General features: G+C 37.1%; 1 protein-coding gene across 1 annotated transcript; it reads right to left on the bottom strand.

Moving 5' to 3' along the window:
* Nucleotides 1–4,848: 4,848 nt before the first annotated feature.
* On the bottom strand, nucleotides 4,849–7,387 carry LOC119791494. The gene is made up of 6 exons (XM_038297628.1): nucleotides 7,345–7,387; nucleotides 6,914–7,249; nucleotides 5,506–5,871; nucleotides 5,311–5,436; nucleotides 5,163–5,215; nucleotides 4,849–5,075 (listed from the first exon to the last, which is right to left on the bottom strand). Exons 1-6 carry the CDS (start codon nucleotides 7,385–7,387, stop codon nucleotides 4,953–4,955), a joined length of 1,047 nt encoding a protein of 348 aa, XP_038153556.1. The 3' UTR covers nucleotides 4,849–4,952.
* Nucleotides 7,388–17,602: the final 10,215 nt, after the last annotated feature.

Here is a 17,602-nt window from a genome sequence, read left to right as displayed (position 1 = left end):
ACATAGCCAATCTCCTTATTTTCACGGCCCTAAAAGGACCCAGTTCAATGTAAACCAGGTCCTTGGAGGACGCTGAAATCACAAACACACCCACGGTCACTTACAATGCCCAGCTATGAGACATTTCAACAATTTTAGCTTCAACAATAGTTTTTGTTGTTTTTTTCTGAGTTCCATAACCAATCTCGTTCTACTTTTTCTCCATCTGCACCAAGGAGGTGGGTAGAGTAGCCAAAAATTATACTAAATTAAGAGTATTTTTACTATAGGACAATACAACTTATGTAAAAGTAAAACATGTTTTGCATTACTGCTACTTTAAAAGTGCAATTGGTAAGAAATAATATTCAAGTAAATGGTTCCTACCCATCTCTTAATGTACCGCTATCTTCCAAATTCTCTTCTAGTTTGTCCTCTGTGGTAACAGACTCACCACGTACACTTGGACTACTTTTTAAAAAAGGACACAACAAATTAGTTGGTCAGCTGACATTCAAATCTTTCTGGCTTTTATTCCCACCAAAATGTGTGAACTCAGGAAAATTGTTCGCCTGTGCTTTTGCCAGCATTTTCTTGTCCTACTTTTGTGTTTTCCAACTTTAACTTCGACCCCCTGGCTATTAACCCATTTAGGCCGGGAAAGCATTACCGCATTTCTACCATTCAAGCCGGGGGCGCTGTTGCGTAATTCTACCATTGACGCTGGGAGAGCATATAAGTCAAGCAAGAAGAAAGAAGTTTTTTTCAAGCAAACATGGAGGAGTTTGACAGAGAAGAGTTGTCGGAAGGCAGTGATTTTGAGGAGTGTGTCGGCTTTGATGACGGTATAGATGAAAATGATGACTTTGAACGCGCTGAACCAATCGACCGGGATTTGTGGTTAAGACATATGTTCGAAGACGACGAGCCGGACGCTAGCGACGATGAGTTTGAAGGTTTTGATAGTGACTGGACGACGGAGAACTACCACCGCAATGCACAGAGTGTTTTCAACCGTACACCTGGAGTGAAAGTTGATTTGCCTGCAGACGCCACACCGCTGCAGGCATTTGAGCATATTTTTAATGAAGAACTTTGGATGCATCTTGTTACCAAGACGAATAGGTACAGTGACCAAACAAACCAAACTCCAACAAGAGCAAAGATGGCAAAGTGGTCACCCTTGACTGTGACGGAGATGAAGACATTTATTGGGCTGTGTATGGGCATGGGACTTCTTGTGTTGCCAGTACGAAGAGATTATTGGCGACAGAGTAAACCTCTCTTCAGGACGCAGTTCCCCCAAAATATGTCCCGGGACAGATTTGTGGCCATCTGGAGGTAAGTTGTATTGCAATTTATAACACAGACATATGCATTATTATGCATAATAATACTGTTAATAAGTAATCATCAGATAGTTATTTATGTAATGTTTGTTCTTTATTTTAAAAACGTTTTATATTGCACATTCTCAATGAAGACATGATCACATATGGAAAAAATAAAAGGCTGATTTTTTTTTTTTTTTCTGTGCTTTTTGATTGTTGCTACAGAAGCTGAGATATCAATAATTTACTAGGCGTTGACACAGTTGCTGAATTTACAGAAAAACTTCAGGTTTTAGGGGTATTTTTTAAAATCGGCCATAGGTTTTTAAGGTGTTTTTTCCAGGCGTTTTAGGCCTAAATGGGTTAAAGAAAAATCCACAGAAAACTGCACCTTCCCATAAGCTGCATGGTTCCAAGCGTGGGGAAAAAGTAGTGCCTTAAAGTCCATAAAAATACAGAATGTAAATAATACTCACAGTTAACTAAAAATCACCTTAGAAATTTATGAAAATATAATTAAAGCACTCTAGTGAGACAAGATAGTGAAAAGATAGGGAGACAAGTTTTTTGTTTGTTTCTGTGGACCTGTTTATAGCACGGTGTGGGGACTTCAATCTATTTACACAGTCACATCATGGGGAGCTATGTCCCAAATCCATATAAAATAAATGTAAGTCAATGGATTAAAACAAGATTGTGTGTGTTGTGTGTGTAATCTGCAACAAGCTTCTGTTATTAATGATCCTACGATACCCGCATGTACAGCATACATTGCATACCCCCTTTTTGCGTCACTGTATATAACTAGCCCTTGCTGAGACAAACATGGATTTAAGAAAAATAGATAAACACAGTGGCTTTTTTTTTCTTTAAATATGTTCTTAAAAAGTCACTTTCATAGTAATATTTCTTTTATGTATTGTAAGTGGTTCATAAGCTAAGAGAGTTATGGTCTGACTAATGCAAACAAGGCGATTCAAGTATGTCCTAAAAATTTGAGTCCTCGTTAATTAACTAAATGCATCTGTTGTTTAATATAGTACTGAGCTGTGGCAGTTGGTCAATAGGGTGCACTAGGGCACCGCCCCACCCTACCAAAGACCCTGATTAAGACATAAAAAAAAGAATATATATATATATATATATATTTACACCTTCAAATGTATGTACTTTTGAAAACTTAAGTATTTCCAAAGGTGAGCACTTAAGTAGTTAAACTTGAGTAGTTGTTTGACTGAGTACATTTTATCTGTAGTTGAAAAACATTTGACTATGAATATAACTTTTACTAACTTTTACTCAAGTACTATTGTTGAGTACTTTATACTTCATTGCTAACAGATTCATGATCTAAAATTGCGCTATTAATGATTTTCATTCAGAAAGTTTGTCTTTAAAATATTGTTCCTTCTTCAATTACTTAGATGTACTAGAGTTTGTTTTTGTTTTGTTTTTTCATTTAGATGTTTCTGAAAGCTGCTAAGTCAAAAGTTATGGAGCTTCATGACTTAATGGATATTTTCATCAAAAACAATTTGAGTTTCACTTTTGTTTTTCCAAAAAAAAAACTATGTTTGGAAACTGTTTTGTTTACCCAAGTCATTTAAGTGAAATTCATGTACAGCCTCCCTATTATTTAGATGAATAAAGACAACTAATTTAAATCATTCTGCAGCATATGCCATGGTTCTGGTTCTGTTTTTGATTGCATTTGAGTTCTTAGATATTTCTGTTTGCCCTCATGTGTCAGTCACCGTTTCTCTAGCTCCCTTCTTGCCTCTGTTTACACCTGCTCCCAATCTGCTAATTAGCCTGGGGCCTGTTTCAATAAGGAAGTTCAACCAACTCTGAGTTAAAACTTGAACTCTGAGTTGACTTATCCTGAGATTGGAAACTCTAAGTTTTGGGTTTCAGAACAGCTGAAATGAGTTAGTTCAATCAACTCTAAATTGACTGACTCTGAGTTAAGCGCGTGCCCCACAACTATAAAAAGCCATTATCAATGGAGCCCAGATAGTACGAGTCACCATGGCAACAGCGTCAGACAAAAAAAGGTGTGCATATTTCTCACCAGCAGAACTGGATGTGCTTATGCAAGCATATGCAGAATTTGAACATGTATTTAAAAAAAAAAAGCAACACGGCTGCAGCGGCGAAGGAGAGAGAGTTAGCTTGGGTGAAAATAGCTGCTCGAGTCAATGCGTAAGTTTACATTTTAATTACTTTTATACAGTGTTGGGTGTAATGAATTAAGTTACTTAAGTCATATAAATACTGTAATTAAATTAAAGACTATAAAAAATAGTGGATTTAACATCACATTTTTAAAAGGTATATTTTGATTTGAACTTTCTCCCTCTAGTTACACACTTTGGTCAATTTAAGATTAATTCATGCAATTGAATATTGTTTATTTGAAAGCATTAGAAGTGCAGTTTCTTGTCTCTCCTTGTATTGTTCAAGTGGTTGAGGTTGATTTGGGATTTAGAAAGTAATTAATAAGTAAGTAAAACAAATTAGTAAGTAGACCAATACTTTCTAGACACAGTAATTATTACATTAATCTAATTAGACTTGTTGAAGATAAAATTTGTAGTTAGTAATTAAGAACTATTTTAGAGTAACTTACCCAACTGTTATAATATCAGAGGTGAAACTGGAAGAACAGTATTTTATTAAACCTAATTTAGTTTTCATGGATAGATGCAATCCTGCAGGCATCAAAAGAACATGGCAGCAGCTGAAAATTAAATATAAAAACATACTTCAAGCAGGTAAGCCTTGAGCACATCATGGGAGTAGAGTAGCTGCCTGGCTTTACAAACAGGATCATCCATAAAAGGACATGCCATTTCATTCCCTTTGATGCGCTCTATGTGACTAAAATGTGTGCAATGAATACTGTATGTCCCCAAAGAATCAATGAGGTGTTTAAACACCACTTCCTCTTTAAAAAAGGGGAGGAGACCAAAATAAACTCTGGATTTTCTGAAGAAAACCTGCTCCCGACCAGGTTAGGTTCACTGAGTAAATTGCCATGGTAACTGACTCTGAGTATAAGTTACCTCTCTTTCAGAAACGGGCTTGACTTACTCTGCTTTCTCAGGTTTAACTTACCTCCCTTTCTGAAACAGAAAACCCAGAGTTTCCCTCATTTCAGGGTTAACAAACTCAGAGTTTTCACTTAACCTCCTTTCTGAAACAGGCCCCTGGTCTTTGTTTCTCTCTCCCATATATGCTCCTCCTATTCAGTCACTCTTTGCTGGTTTGCCGTTATTTCTTTGACCCCTTTTTCTGAGTAGTCCTGGTTTTCAGTAGTTTTTGGATTTTTGCCGATTCATGTTTTTTTGGATTTTTGCTGCCTTTACCCTTTTTGTTAATAAAATCTGCGAGTAACAACCTTAAAGCTTTTGTGTCCGCATTTGGGTCCTGTCCAACCTCCCCCACTGTTACAGCATATGTATGTAGCATATGTACGTATGTACATACATCAACCCGGAAAGATTTACACATGCACACACAGAAGAAATATGGCAATTAGGGAGTTTTAATTGATGATCAGAAAGCATTGTAAACTTTATTTGTAACTACATACTTCAGTGTCATCATTCAGCATAACACTAGAATCAATTATATTGATTTCTACAATTTAACTTGTGAATATACACTTTCTTCAGTCTTCTGTTCTCCTTTCTTCTTTCTTTTTTGCTCCTTCCCTCCAGAGAAATGCAATGCAGCATAATTTAGATCCTGCCCATTTTCACTCTGTGAATAAAAATAATATATATATTTATTTTAATTTTTTTGATTAGCATCCCAGTCAGACAGCTATGATATATATTATTTACTCACCTCATCTATTGGGAATCTTAAGTCGGTGTGTTTTGGTTGAGAAGAGAGACTCTCTGTAAAGACAGAACACAGTAATGTGATTGAATTTAATGTCTTACTCAGAAAGTGTTATGGCTTAAAAAGTGTTCAGTTTATTTCTGACACCTACCTTTAAATCGATTACCTCCTGATCTTTTAATTTGATAACAAAGAAAAAAAATATTCAAAGTCACTGAAATGGCCAAGCAGACCAATGTGATAATGAATACACTCCGTGTAGTAATTGATGTTTTATCTAAAAAAAAAAAAGAAGGAAATATCAGAAAGGCTATTTTTATAACATAAATAACATGAATCACATTACCTTGATTGCTCTTTACTATGTTTGCTCCGTTTCCAAATAATACTTCTCCACATGTAGCCACAGCACAGTAAAAGGTGTCCGATTCAGAGGAGGTGACGTTCTTAGAGAAGTTGTAACTACATTTCTTCTGATTGTTTGATGTCTTTTTGCAATTTTTATTAAAGTTTTCCACAGTGTAGATGATGTCTGGATTGGATGTGTCTGATCTAGCTCTTAACCAGAATACACTAGGTTCACTGGAACAGGTTGTATTCTCAGATTCAGACAGGACTAAACACTGCAGAGTCTTTGGACTTGTTGGACGAGTGGGATCAGAAACTGTTTGCTCCTGAACAATAGTGTAGCTTGATGTCCTCTGAGAGTTTCCTATGAAGAAATTAAAGAAAAATAAAACGACTGTAAACCATATTGATATAAGCTGTCCTAAAAATATTTAATCGAAATCAATATGTTTGTCTATTAAATTTGATCTTAGGAAGGTTTTTAACACAAATGTGGGGTGGAGTCTGGGGCAATCGTTTTCATACGCTTTACAGATTAAGATTTAAATTTATATTGCATTCAACTAAGTACGTTCTTCAGTTAAAAATGACATCAATGTCTTAAAAGACACTGAAATAACTCTAAAAAGTTTCTATTTATATCTACTAACAGTGGCCTATAAATTATTTTAAAAGCCTATTAATAATGTATCAAACAAATTAACTTTATTGTCATTACAGAATTTAATCAATTCTTGTAATTGCTTCCTATCTTTTTCTATATTTTTAACTCGTATTTCAATAATTTAACATCAGGGATGAGCTCTTAATATTTGAGGTTGGAAAGTCATCTTTATCATCCATGGATCTTTACCTCCCTCCACAAATTCTTTACTTGATTAAAGTTAGGAATTTTTATTAGTTAATCCAACATCACTTCAATGGATTATATATGTTCATTGCAATAAACATATTATGTTAAACTTAAATCTATCAGGGACATGATAAGCATTGGTGATTTTTTTTCATGTGAACAAAAACTAAAAAGGAAAAAAAATCCATACATTTATTATTACAGTAAGAGTACCAATTCTGCAAATGTCCTAAAAATATTCTGCTAAAGTAAAATGCCAAAGTAAGTTATCACTTACAAAAGTCACAATTGCAAACAACTGTCTCCAAAATCCTTTTTCAAATGCAAATGCAATAACAATTGACATAAAAGAGTTTCTGTTTGAGTCAGAAAACAAACTGTAATAAAAATTTTGAAAACTCCAAGGACCTGTGTTACTATTTTTTGTGCTTAATTGTAAAGAAAAAAAGGGGAGAAAGTGATCCCAATTAACTGAAGATGTTTTAATACCAAAATACTGATCAGTTATTAAAAAAGTTTTTGTTTGAAAAATAACGCAAAAACAGACATTTACCTTTTATTGATAAATAAATCCCAGTCCAAACAGATTGAGTCCAGTCCATTTGAGCACAGTGATACATTCCCTCATCTTGTTCAATGACTGACAAAATAAACAAGGTGCTTTGTGTGCCATTATTTGTTATTGTAAATCTTGTAGATGAAAATCCTGGTCCATAAGCAGTTTTTGTACTTTTACGCAGCATTGCAATTAATTTCAGAGTATTTCCTGCACTCTGCTTGTACCAGTGAACCCATGTTACGACCTGAAACTGCTCAGTCAAAACACATGATAAAGTGAAAGGTTCCCCAAGCTGGACTGTGGTGATAGGAACCAAAGTATCTGCAGTACCTAAAAAAAAAAAACATAATAAGTAATAAAGTATTTCGAAATCAGACATATAACAATTTAGTGAAGGGCAATTCTATGTTTGTGAATCTACTTACATCTTTGATGAAGAAGTAGAAGCATAAGCCATAGCAGAGTCATGTTGACACTGTCTTCATCAGGACACTTAATGCTTAAGTAACTAAGGGAGGTGTGGTGATTCAGAGCGTTAAATGCCTCTGATTGGCTACCTCAGAATATATAGAATATATAGTGTATAGAAAATAAAATGAATATAGAATATATAGTCACATATATATAAAATAATGTGATCACTTTATTAATCTATGCATATGTAGATTTTTCTTGAATAGAAGAATCCATAAAAAATTCAGAGTAACTTGTTTGTTATTTTATGGACACTCCTGTCATTCAGAAAAACTGAGAAATCTGTAGATTTTCAGTAAATCCTTTATTAATTCATAGACCAGTCAGTTAGAAAAAGGAATATTCTGTAAATCTACATAAAATATATGCTTATTCACAGAAACATCTGTTGTTTAGATAATGGAATAATTTTTAGATTCACATAAAATTTCTGTTAATTGATAGAAACATCTGGTGGTTATAAAACAGATAATTCAGTAAATTCAAACCTGATTTCTTCTTCACCATAAAAATATATTGAACGCATGCCATTTCAGAAAATATAAGATATATTTAGATATATATACATATATCTTTATATATAAATATATATAGACATGAGTTAAAATATATTGAATAAAACTTTAATATTTTGAATGGTATTCTGGAAATCAGGAAAGGTAATTTGGAGAAAAACAAAGAAAACTGAGAAACTGGGAAAAGAGTAAGGAGAAGTGGTCATAATAATAATAGAGAACATACAGACTACTGTAAATGCCAACGATAAAGATGTAGAGGGTGCTCTGGAGTAGAAGTAGACTGGTTGTCAAGATCTGGCCTAATAGCTTCACCTTCAATCACCTGCTCAGTTCTTCCCAATTCCTAATTTTCACATCTTTTCCACCTGTGTCTGGGCTACATATCTGGTTCAGCCTGAGCGATCGGTTTGAGATCATTATTTATTTTCCATTTGTCTTTTTGCTAATTTTAGTTTATTCCATGGTTCATGTCCTGGTTCCTGGCAGCAAGCGGATTGAAAGGGTTTTTCTTGTATGCCCTGTCTTCTCACCATGTTCTGGTCCTTCTCCAGAGGTCAGGTTTTTTCCTGTAAGCCTGGCTCCTATGAGTAGCAGTTTAAAGTTTCCTGCAGAAATTCTGGTACAACGTCTTATCTTTGTTCTCTCATACACTGAGCCTGTCGATCTGCATCTGAGCCTGTCTGTCTGTATCTCTGGATCCTTCTGTTCCTGTTTCAGTCGGAACTTCGGATCAGCTGTGGACTCTTTGATTCTTGGACTGTTCCGGCCTACACTGTTTTCCCCAGACCTGGATCGGCCTCCTGTATCTTCTCTGGGGCTGCAGCATTTGGGTCACCCTGGATGGGGCCAGCCCATCGGATGGATCCTACCTTTTTTAAAGCGCATGGACTGAACTGTCAAATCAGCTAAGTGAATCACTTTGATAATCATCTTCTGTCAGATGATCGTGGTCACTTACCTGTCTTGTTGCATCCAGAGAGTGTCAGCTACTGGATGGTGCCCCGACCCCCTTTCCCCACAGTCGCTGCAGGTCCACAGATCCACAGCAGCCTGTTTCTGTTCTGTTTTGTTTGGTTTTGTTTTAATAAACGTTTTGAACTTTCCTACTGACTGTCTCACCTTAAATACTGGGTCCATCTGGCCCCGTTTTATGAAAAAAAATAAAAATAAATATATATATATATATATATATATATATATATATATATATATATATATATATATATAACATACTCAATCTCATAAACCATGATCAAATCCAAAAAGTGCAGTATTTCCCATGCAAATACTCATCAATTGAAAAGGTAATAGTACAATTACTACAATAAGCCTCAAACACTCTTTGTTAAGAGCTTTAAAATGTGTAAAAGTATTTTGTACCTTTAATATTATAACTGCCATGGTTTTGGTTCTCTTCAAGTTTTATCTCTGAGTTTTCATTGGTCTTATTTCCATTTCCTCGTTCTATTTATTTTTGATTGTATATAATTTCTTAGATATTTCTTGTTTGCCCTATTGTGTCAATCTCCTTTTCCCTAGCTCCCTTCTTGTCTCTTCTGTTCACACCTGCTACCAATCTGCTAATTAGCCTGGTCTTTGTTTCTCTCTCCCATATATTTTCCTCCTGTTCAGTCACTCTTTGCTGGTTTGTCATCATTTATTTGCCCCCAATTTGTAGGTATGGCTGGTTCTCAGTTTTTGTGGATTTTCTGGATTTATGTTTTGGATTTTTGCTTCTGTTAAACCTTTTGGTTAATAAATCTTCAAGTAAACTCCCTCAGCTTCAGTCTTCATTTGAGTCCTCCTGTCAAACCTCCACCCCACTGTGACAATAACCCTCTGGTTTTTAGTGAATAATGAAACGTGTTTCAACATTACAATAGAGTGACATTGAGCATAAGGAAGTATTTTAGATTTAGAAAGATTTGAAGCCACTATGAGTAATTATTAGCAACATCTAATGGTCAGACTGCAGCGACCCCCTTTCCCTACTATATCTCCCCTCCAACAATACGGAGCTCGTCATGGTAAAAATTGGCTTCTCGATGTCGCTTACATAGATCGCAGCATCAAGCTATTATAAAAATGTGTTTGAATGTAGCCTTAGAAATATCATTTTGTATCCCACCGCCAGCACAGACACGGACCAGCTGATGCTTCTCTCACCCTGCTCTGCTGCACTCTCTGCTGCAGGCTTCTCTGACACTCGGTGGTGCTCTGTCCATTTCCAGCAGTTAGACTCTAGGTGCTAGCCTTGGTCTGCTGTCATCTCTTCCTGCTCCCTGTCTATTTTGTGTTATAGCAACAAAGGATATCCACTCTGCAGTAGCTGTAATTATATTTTACATACTTTATAAATGCAGACTTGCACACAGAGGTACAACCAAAAACCATCCGACAAACCACCAGGTAACAGTTATACTAATAAAAAATAGATGGGATCCTTAATTTCAGAAAACTGCCTGTTTTGTGTTTCATTCTTACGCTGAATGAATATCAAATAGCCTGAAATGTGCTGCTTCCTAATAAAACAGGAAAATAATAAATATAAATATTGTGAGCATGCCAACTGTGAGCACACAGTGATTTTTAATGTTTTTTTTTAATAGTTTAGAAAGGTAGTTCTCAGACTAGTTTCTCTAGTGCCACTGCTCAGCATGTTTGTGTCACTATTGCAGCACACCTGATACAAATATTTGCATGATATCCTCAGCAGCTATCAAATGATGGAGAGGTCAAGTAATCATGCATTTATACAAGTCAGGTGTGTGGCGATGAAGCAAACTATAAAGCATGCAGGGCAGTGGTACTTAAGAGCCAGGACTGAGAACCACTGCTATAGAAAATAGTAAGTCTCACAGCAGTTTTCAAATTCCTCAGGTAAATTTCAATATCTTGTTTTTCTTCACAAAATGTATTACTGAAATGCTCAAGGCTCTTCACCATAGGTGGTATTTATTGCTGCAAACAAAAAAAAATGTCAATACTAGTGCTGTAGAGCTACTGCATAAAATGAAATACAGAGGCATTTCAGCCATGGAATAAACATGCCTCTTTTTAGTCTTTTTAGTGTTGAAGCAGGGTGCTCCTTCTTCTGTACGGAGGCTTTGGTCCTTGTTTTGGACTTCACAGGGTCGGGTCCTGGCCTGGTGCTGCATGTCTTCCACCTCTCTCCAGTCCCATTCTTTAATTGCCTTAAAAAAAGGCCACTTGTGCCTAAAAATAATCTTTTAATACAACAGACTTCCTGGTTCTCAGGGGGAGGGATTTGTAGAGGTCCCATATCAGCCATAGTGTTTTGTTTGGGACCAAATGTTCATTAATCACAAAAAATTTTCTGTCTCTGCTCTATCCCGTGTGAATGTTATCAATTACATTGTTTTAGGCAAAGCACCAAAATTTAAGGCCCAGCTCTGTCCATCTGCATTCATGAAAACTCCTAGGAGGATTTGATCACTTGTAGAGTCTATAAATATCCAAATCCGGGTCAAAATTTCTCTTCAAAGGCGGACATCTTGCTCATTGTTGAGCGTGTGTGTAAAAGACTTTCCAATAGGTTCTGGTAGGTTCTACAAATCTATCAAATTTAGTGTCGCCAAGAAAAGGTTTCAGCCCTAGGGCGCAAAGATCTTTGCCCATAGACTCTTGTTAAAAGTTGTACATGTGCAGAAGCTCCTCCGCAATACAAAGGGATAGGAGAGCTCTGGGCTCGGGAGAGCTGCACCTTGAGGTGACAGGAAGCCACAACGCAGACTTTTTGCGGGTGATTGACATGTCGAGTTGCTGGAGTTGGAGATGCATTAGAGAGAGAGAGAGAGGTATTTGTTAATTTGCATTGTTACTCTTAAATAAACACATTCTCAGAAAATGTATAGTTTAAATATATTAAAAAAAATATAAAGCTGACTAATCTCCATATTATTCTCCAATATTAAACTGGCACATCATTTTTTTTAGGTTTCTGACACAATATTGGACCATGCAAGATACAGATTTGCCTTTACAAATCTTCGGAAGGCAAAATTTATCTACAAATATGAACCTGTACATCAAAATATGTTTTGTTTTTGTAAAGTGTTTTTTTAATGTGTTTTGTTGTTGACAGTCATTTAAATACACTGGTGTGATAACTTAGAATACGTTTGATGTTTTTTTTGGTATACATCTGTTTTGAATTTATAGCCCCCCCTGGAGAAAACTCCACCAGCCGCCACTGCCTCTAACCCAAGAAGAGAACCTGTGGGGACCAGTCAACTGGTCTGACAAGGATGTGTAAGTCCCCATATTGTAGCATATTCCTGGGAAAATGACCTTACATTGTCCACCTAAGGCAGAGGTCGGCCACCCAAAATGCTCAAAGAGCCATATTGGACCAAAAAAATAAAAATGTCTGGAGCCGCAAAAATGTAAAAGTCTTATATAAGTCTCGTATGGCAACACAGGCTCTAAATGTATTATCCCACTATAGAAAAGGACTATGTGGGCTTAAATATATAATAAGCATTCATGGTTACATATTTATCCTTGAGCAAATGTCACATAGCAGCATGAGGTGAGGGACGAGCAGTGAACGCACTGTGCGCCGCTTCAATGCCCTTCACCACACGGTTTAAGTTTTGTTGCATTGATGAAATCACAGAAAAAGAAATCTTTCTATGATGGACGTGTTTCTGTTGGGAGGACTTGAATGAGTCATCAGGAACCAAGCAGGAACTGAAATCCCACATCCTCCATCACCAGCTTTCCTTGGTGTTATTTGTATTTAACCATTTAGGATATGGTGAAAAAATGGAAGAAAGTTCCCATCCCTGCATCAGACCACTAGCTGTTGGCTTCTTGCAACCAAACTAGCAGCACTAGTGGAGTTTGGAGATGCAATCCACTTCTTAAATCTATCTTTGTGCTCCTCTAATTTATCCAGAAGTTCTGCAATTGCACTTTTCCCCTCACTCCCAGCTTGGTGGTCGGCTGCATATTTAGCCCTCCCTGGAAATGCCTTTCCAAATTACTCTTATTTTTTATTTTTTTGAAAACCTCTCATTACAAAGCAAAAATGCAGTCAATCCTTCCGCATTGATAATGAAAGAGAAGGATTCGGTCCATTCTTGGAATCCTCTTTTCTCATCAGCCATCTTCCTTTTTTTCCCTTTGGAATCCATGGTTTGAGACACACCTGCAGCTTTGTTTGCCTGGCACCATGCCGTGCTGGTTCCAAGTTATGACCACTGATCTCTCACTGCATGAAAAGTGGGATTTTCGTCAATATACGGCACTGTAGATTGTTGTGGAACTTCAGGTTAGCGGCAGTTTACGGCAATTTGCAGGCTTCGCCGAAAACTCTCGTAAATTGTCAGAAATTGACGTGGATTTTCTTAGGCAGTGTTCCCCCCATGCCTCCCCCCCATGGAATTCTAGGGGAGGCTTTAACATGTAAATGAACATGCTGTGAGCTATACAAATGCAAACCAGGGTTGCAGGGGGGGTTTTACCCCAAGTGACATCTTTCTGGGTAAGAAAATCTCTGATACAAAGAGATCAGGCTCAGTATAGCCTCTTACATTTTAGATTGAATTGATTTATTTAATTAAAGTATAGAGACCAAAACAGATCTTTAGCTGACAGAGCAATACATTTAGAGCAGTAATTATTATTTTTTTAAATTTGCATTTAAGATAAAAAATAAAATGTTGTCTGTCAATATGCTCAATTCACAATTACTTAAGCGGAAAAGTTTCAAGAAATGATTCTGAGATGATTCACTTTATAACATGGCGCATTATCCTGTTGGAAGTAGCCATCAGAAGATTGGTACACTGTGGTCATAAGGACATAGGTCAGCATGCTAAATTGGTATTAAGTGGCCCAAAGTGTGGCAATAAATATCCCCCAAATAGATGGTGGAAATAGATCAGGCTCAGTATAGCCTAATTATAGACTCTTCCATTTTAGCTTGAATTGATTTATTTAATTAAAGTACGCTAGATTACTGTGTATGCAAATGTTATGTAAAAAAAATACACAAAATAATTTACTTCAAAAATTAGTTTTAATCAGAATCAGTTGGCTGTAAGGGTTAATTTTTTTTTTTTTAGATTTCCACTTTTTTTTTTTTTTTTTGTTATTGAATATATAAGAAAACAATAACAATCTCAAATAACAAGTCAATAACAAATATTTCAATACAAGAAGAAATATCACAACTCCTGCTTTTGAAAAATAAAATTAAATGCACAGGCTGGAACAAAGTATAAAATAAAATAAAATAAATAAAAATAAATAAAATAATAATAGTAGTTAAAGTAAATTAATCAGTGGGGACTACCAACTGAAATTCTTCAATTAACTCAAACAATTTAATTGCATTTAAATTCTGCATCTTTCTCAGACATCTTTTGAAAAGGGAAAGTTCATTTTTGAGAGCAGAGATTGAGAGGGAGCATTTTGCATAGCGACATTTATGGATATAATACTTTGTTACAATTATTAGAATATTGATTAAAAATTCCAAAAATTTTTTCTTTAATGGATAAACCGAATTGAATGTTTTGCCAGGAAATAAAATCTAAATTTATTGTTTTAGAAGACAGAAAGGTTCGAAGTTGATCCCATAAGTTTAATACTTCTTTACATTCATAAAAAAGATTTTTAGTTGTTTCCAATTGAGTTGTACAAAAGCCAAAATTCTCAACATTAAACTTAAATCTCTCTCTTAAAAACTCATTTGAAGGATATATGTTATTTATTATTTTAAATTGTAATTCTTTATATTTAGGAGGAATTGGGAATTTCAAATAATTTGTCCTAATTTTGACTATCATAGATTTCTTAAAATTTTGTAAGAGAGCTGTGCTTTTTGTTCTTCCTGGGTACATATTATTTATAGAATATTGATTCAAAAACTTGTTGTTGCATTTATTATCTCTAATGTCCACCTGCTCAAATTCAATCTTATGGAGACAAACAATTGCAATTGCAAACAATTTATAGGTGCATTACCGCCACCTTCCAGAATGGAGCGACGCGAGCTCTTCTCGCGAGTCCTTCGGTATAACAATGACGTCGTATGTGATTGGAGGAGCCTGATGAGCCTTCGGCCCCATTGTCCAATCACGTGTGAGCTTTTGTGCACTACGACTACTCGCGAGACCAGCATATTAGCAGACATGTTTGTGTTACTATACTCAGAAGAACTTCATCTCCAGTTACCGTGTTTGTATTTTGTTGTTACGTGAACAATGGCTGCACGACGTCCCGCGTTCAACTCGCCTCCAACTGCTCTTAGTCCACAACTTTCGGCCAGCCCGCAGACTGACGAGAAGAAACTGCTGATTGCTATCAGCGGACTGTCTCGTCAGCTTACTCAGCATACTGCCGACATGAATGAGCGCCTCACTCAGCTGGAGAATTCGATGCACTCCAGGTTGCAGTGCATAGTCCGTCGTGGGTGAGCGGTTAGACTTGGATCCCAAAGGTTACCGGTTCGACTCCCGACCCGCCAGGTTGGTGGGGGGAGTAATTTACCAGCGCGCTCCCCCATCCTCCTCCATGACTGAGGTACCCTGAGCATGGTACCGTCCCGCCACACTGCGCCATTGAGGCCTGCGCCTTGCACGGGTGAGGCATAAATGCAATTTCATGGTGTGCAGTGTTCACTTGTGTGTGCTGTGTCACAATGACAATGGGAGTTGGAGTTTCCCAAAGGGGCTTTCACTTTCATAGATTATAAGATGGCGGCTCTGCAGTCGAGCAACTTTGCGGGATGTACGAACTCGTGGAAGAGAAGACGGGTGCACAGCGCCACGCTAGCGGTAAATATATGTTCGATTACTGGTAGCTATGCTAAAGACAACCTAGCCTAGTTAGGTAAGCTAAAAGCAGCCTAGCCTAAAGCTTTATTAAAGTGTATTTTTTGTGATTCACAGGAAGCAGTACGCCGTCTTCACAACTCGGAGACTAATTGCAGGCGCTATGAACCGGAGCAGGGGTAAGATTTAAAGAATATGCTTTCATTCTGCGGTAAAAGGACATGGATACGGATAAATACCGACCATAGCTGTACTTTTTTTTTTTTTCACAGACTACTGTCGCCTCACATTGTGAGCAAATAGGAGGTCACCGCCTCATTGTGAGCCTCACAATGAGGCGGTGACCTCCTATTTGCTCGGAGCCATCTCGGCAAGTCCAGATTTGCACGATGTTGATAAAGACGACATTGTGTGTAAGTGACTTGCGTTTGATTTTTTTTTTTTTTTTCATTCATACCACTCATTTAATTGTTTTCCAGCGGCCTGTAAGACGTATTATGAGACGGTACGCAGGAGCTTCAGATACACGCAGCTAGCCAACACGCTGCGTGCGGAGGCTGCCAGGCAATCTGCTCGGAGTCGGGCCAGAAGAAAGAGGGTAAGACTTTATTTGGTGACTATTTTTCAGGTGCATTGATAGATGTGTTGTGTCCATATGCAGTGCGCTGATTCATTGTTTTTTTTTCAGCTGCTGAAGGCGAGGCAGAGTGTGCTGGCAGATGAGGAAGTGGAACTCTGGAAGTCCGCCACCGTCGACCTCATGTCCGACGAAGAAGATGGCGTCGTCGGCGGTGTCTCTGGATGGATTGTACGGTCGCCGCCATTTCGTAGGCCGGATCTCACTGAACTCTGTGTTAAGCTGCAGTCCCGGTTAGAAGCGATGCCGAAGTACAGGGCCACGCACAATAGGCGTCTGCACATCGGACCTGCCTCGGAGGGAATGCTGCCTGTTACCTCCAACCCAGAGGAAGAAAACGGACCGTTCACGGAGTTGTAATTTTTAGATACGCATGTGTTTGGATACGCGTTGTATATAGTTGTGTGTGTTTTAATAAAGCTCTTTCTTTGCATAAACAGCTTCCTGGCAAATCTTCATTTCCTGTATAAATTCATTCATGTCCTTGATGGTAGCATAATAATTGTGTAGTAGTGTAGGATAACATAAATACACAGCATATGAATGAATAAATATATGAATGAATAAATATATGAATGAATAAATATATATATGAATGAATAAATATATATATATATATGAATAAATATATATATGTAAATTTATATGTAAATATATATATATGCCAACCAATCACGAGCTACTTTACTTGTTTAAAAAGAAGTGGTTCCGTCCAATACTCAGTAAGAAAATTAAAGCCTGGCGTGGCCACGTGTGGTTTTGCTGCCAATCACGAGCGATTTTACTTGTTTGAGAATAGTGGTTTCAGCCAATACTGAGAAGGTTATTCAAGCCAGACCTGGCCAGCCGCGCGGGTTTGCTGCATTCATATGGTAATTAGGGCCATGAGTACAGCTGATCGCTCTCCACATACGTCATGGTACGTTTCCGACAATTTGTGGCACGACAAACGCGGACAAGCACGGGTTGCAAATTGTCGGAAACTGACGAAAATCAGGCAGATCTGCGGGAGTTTACGGGGGTTTACGGGGACAAAAATCTCACTTTTCATGCAGTGTCTATGGCTATCATGCAAATTATTGTTTAAATGTATTTATTATACAAATTTTTACAGCATTGGAAAACAACAAATTTTTTGTTTGACTTCCTGCACACCTTATAAAAAAAAAAAAAAAAATTTCATACATTTTTGAAAAAGCTCCAGTGAGCCACAAGGGGGGTGCTAAAGAGCTGCATGCAGCTCCAGAGC

The sequence above is a fragment of the Cyprinodon tularosa genome, unplaced genomic scaffold, assembly GCF_016077235.1.
Source record: "Cyprinodon tularosa strain WSP-4 unplaced genomic scaffold, ASM1607723v1 ctg393, whole genome shotgun sequence".
NCBI lineage: Eukaryota > Metazoa > Chordata > Actinopteri > Cyprinodontiformes > Cyprinodontidae > Cyprinodon > Cyprinodon tularosa.
The sequence above is the reverse complement of the archived record's forward strand: the minus strand, read 5'-3'. Positions and strand labels throughout refer to the sequence as shown.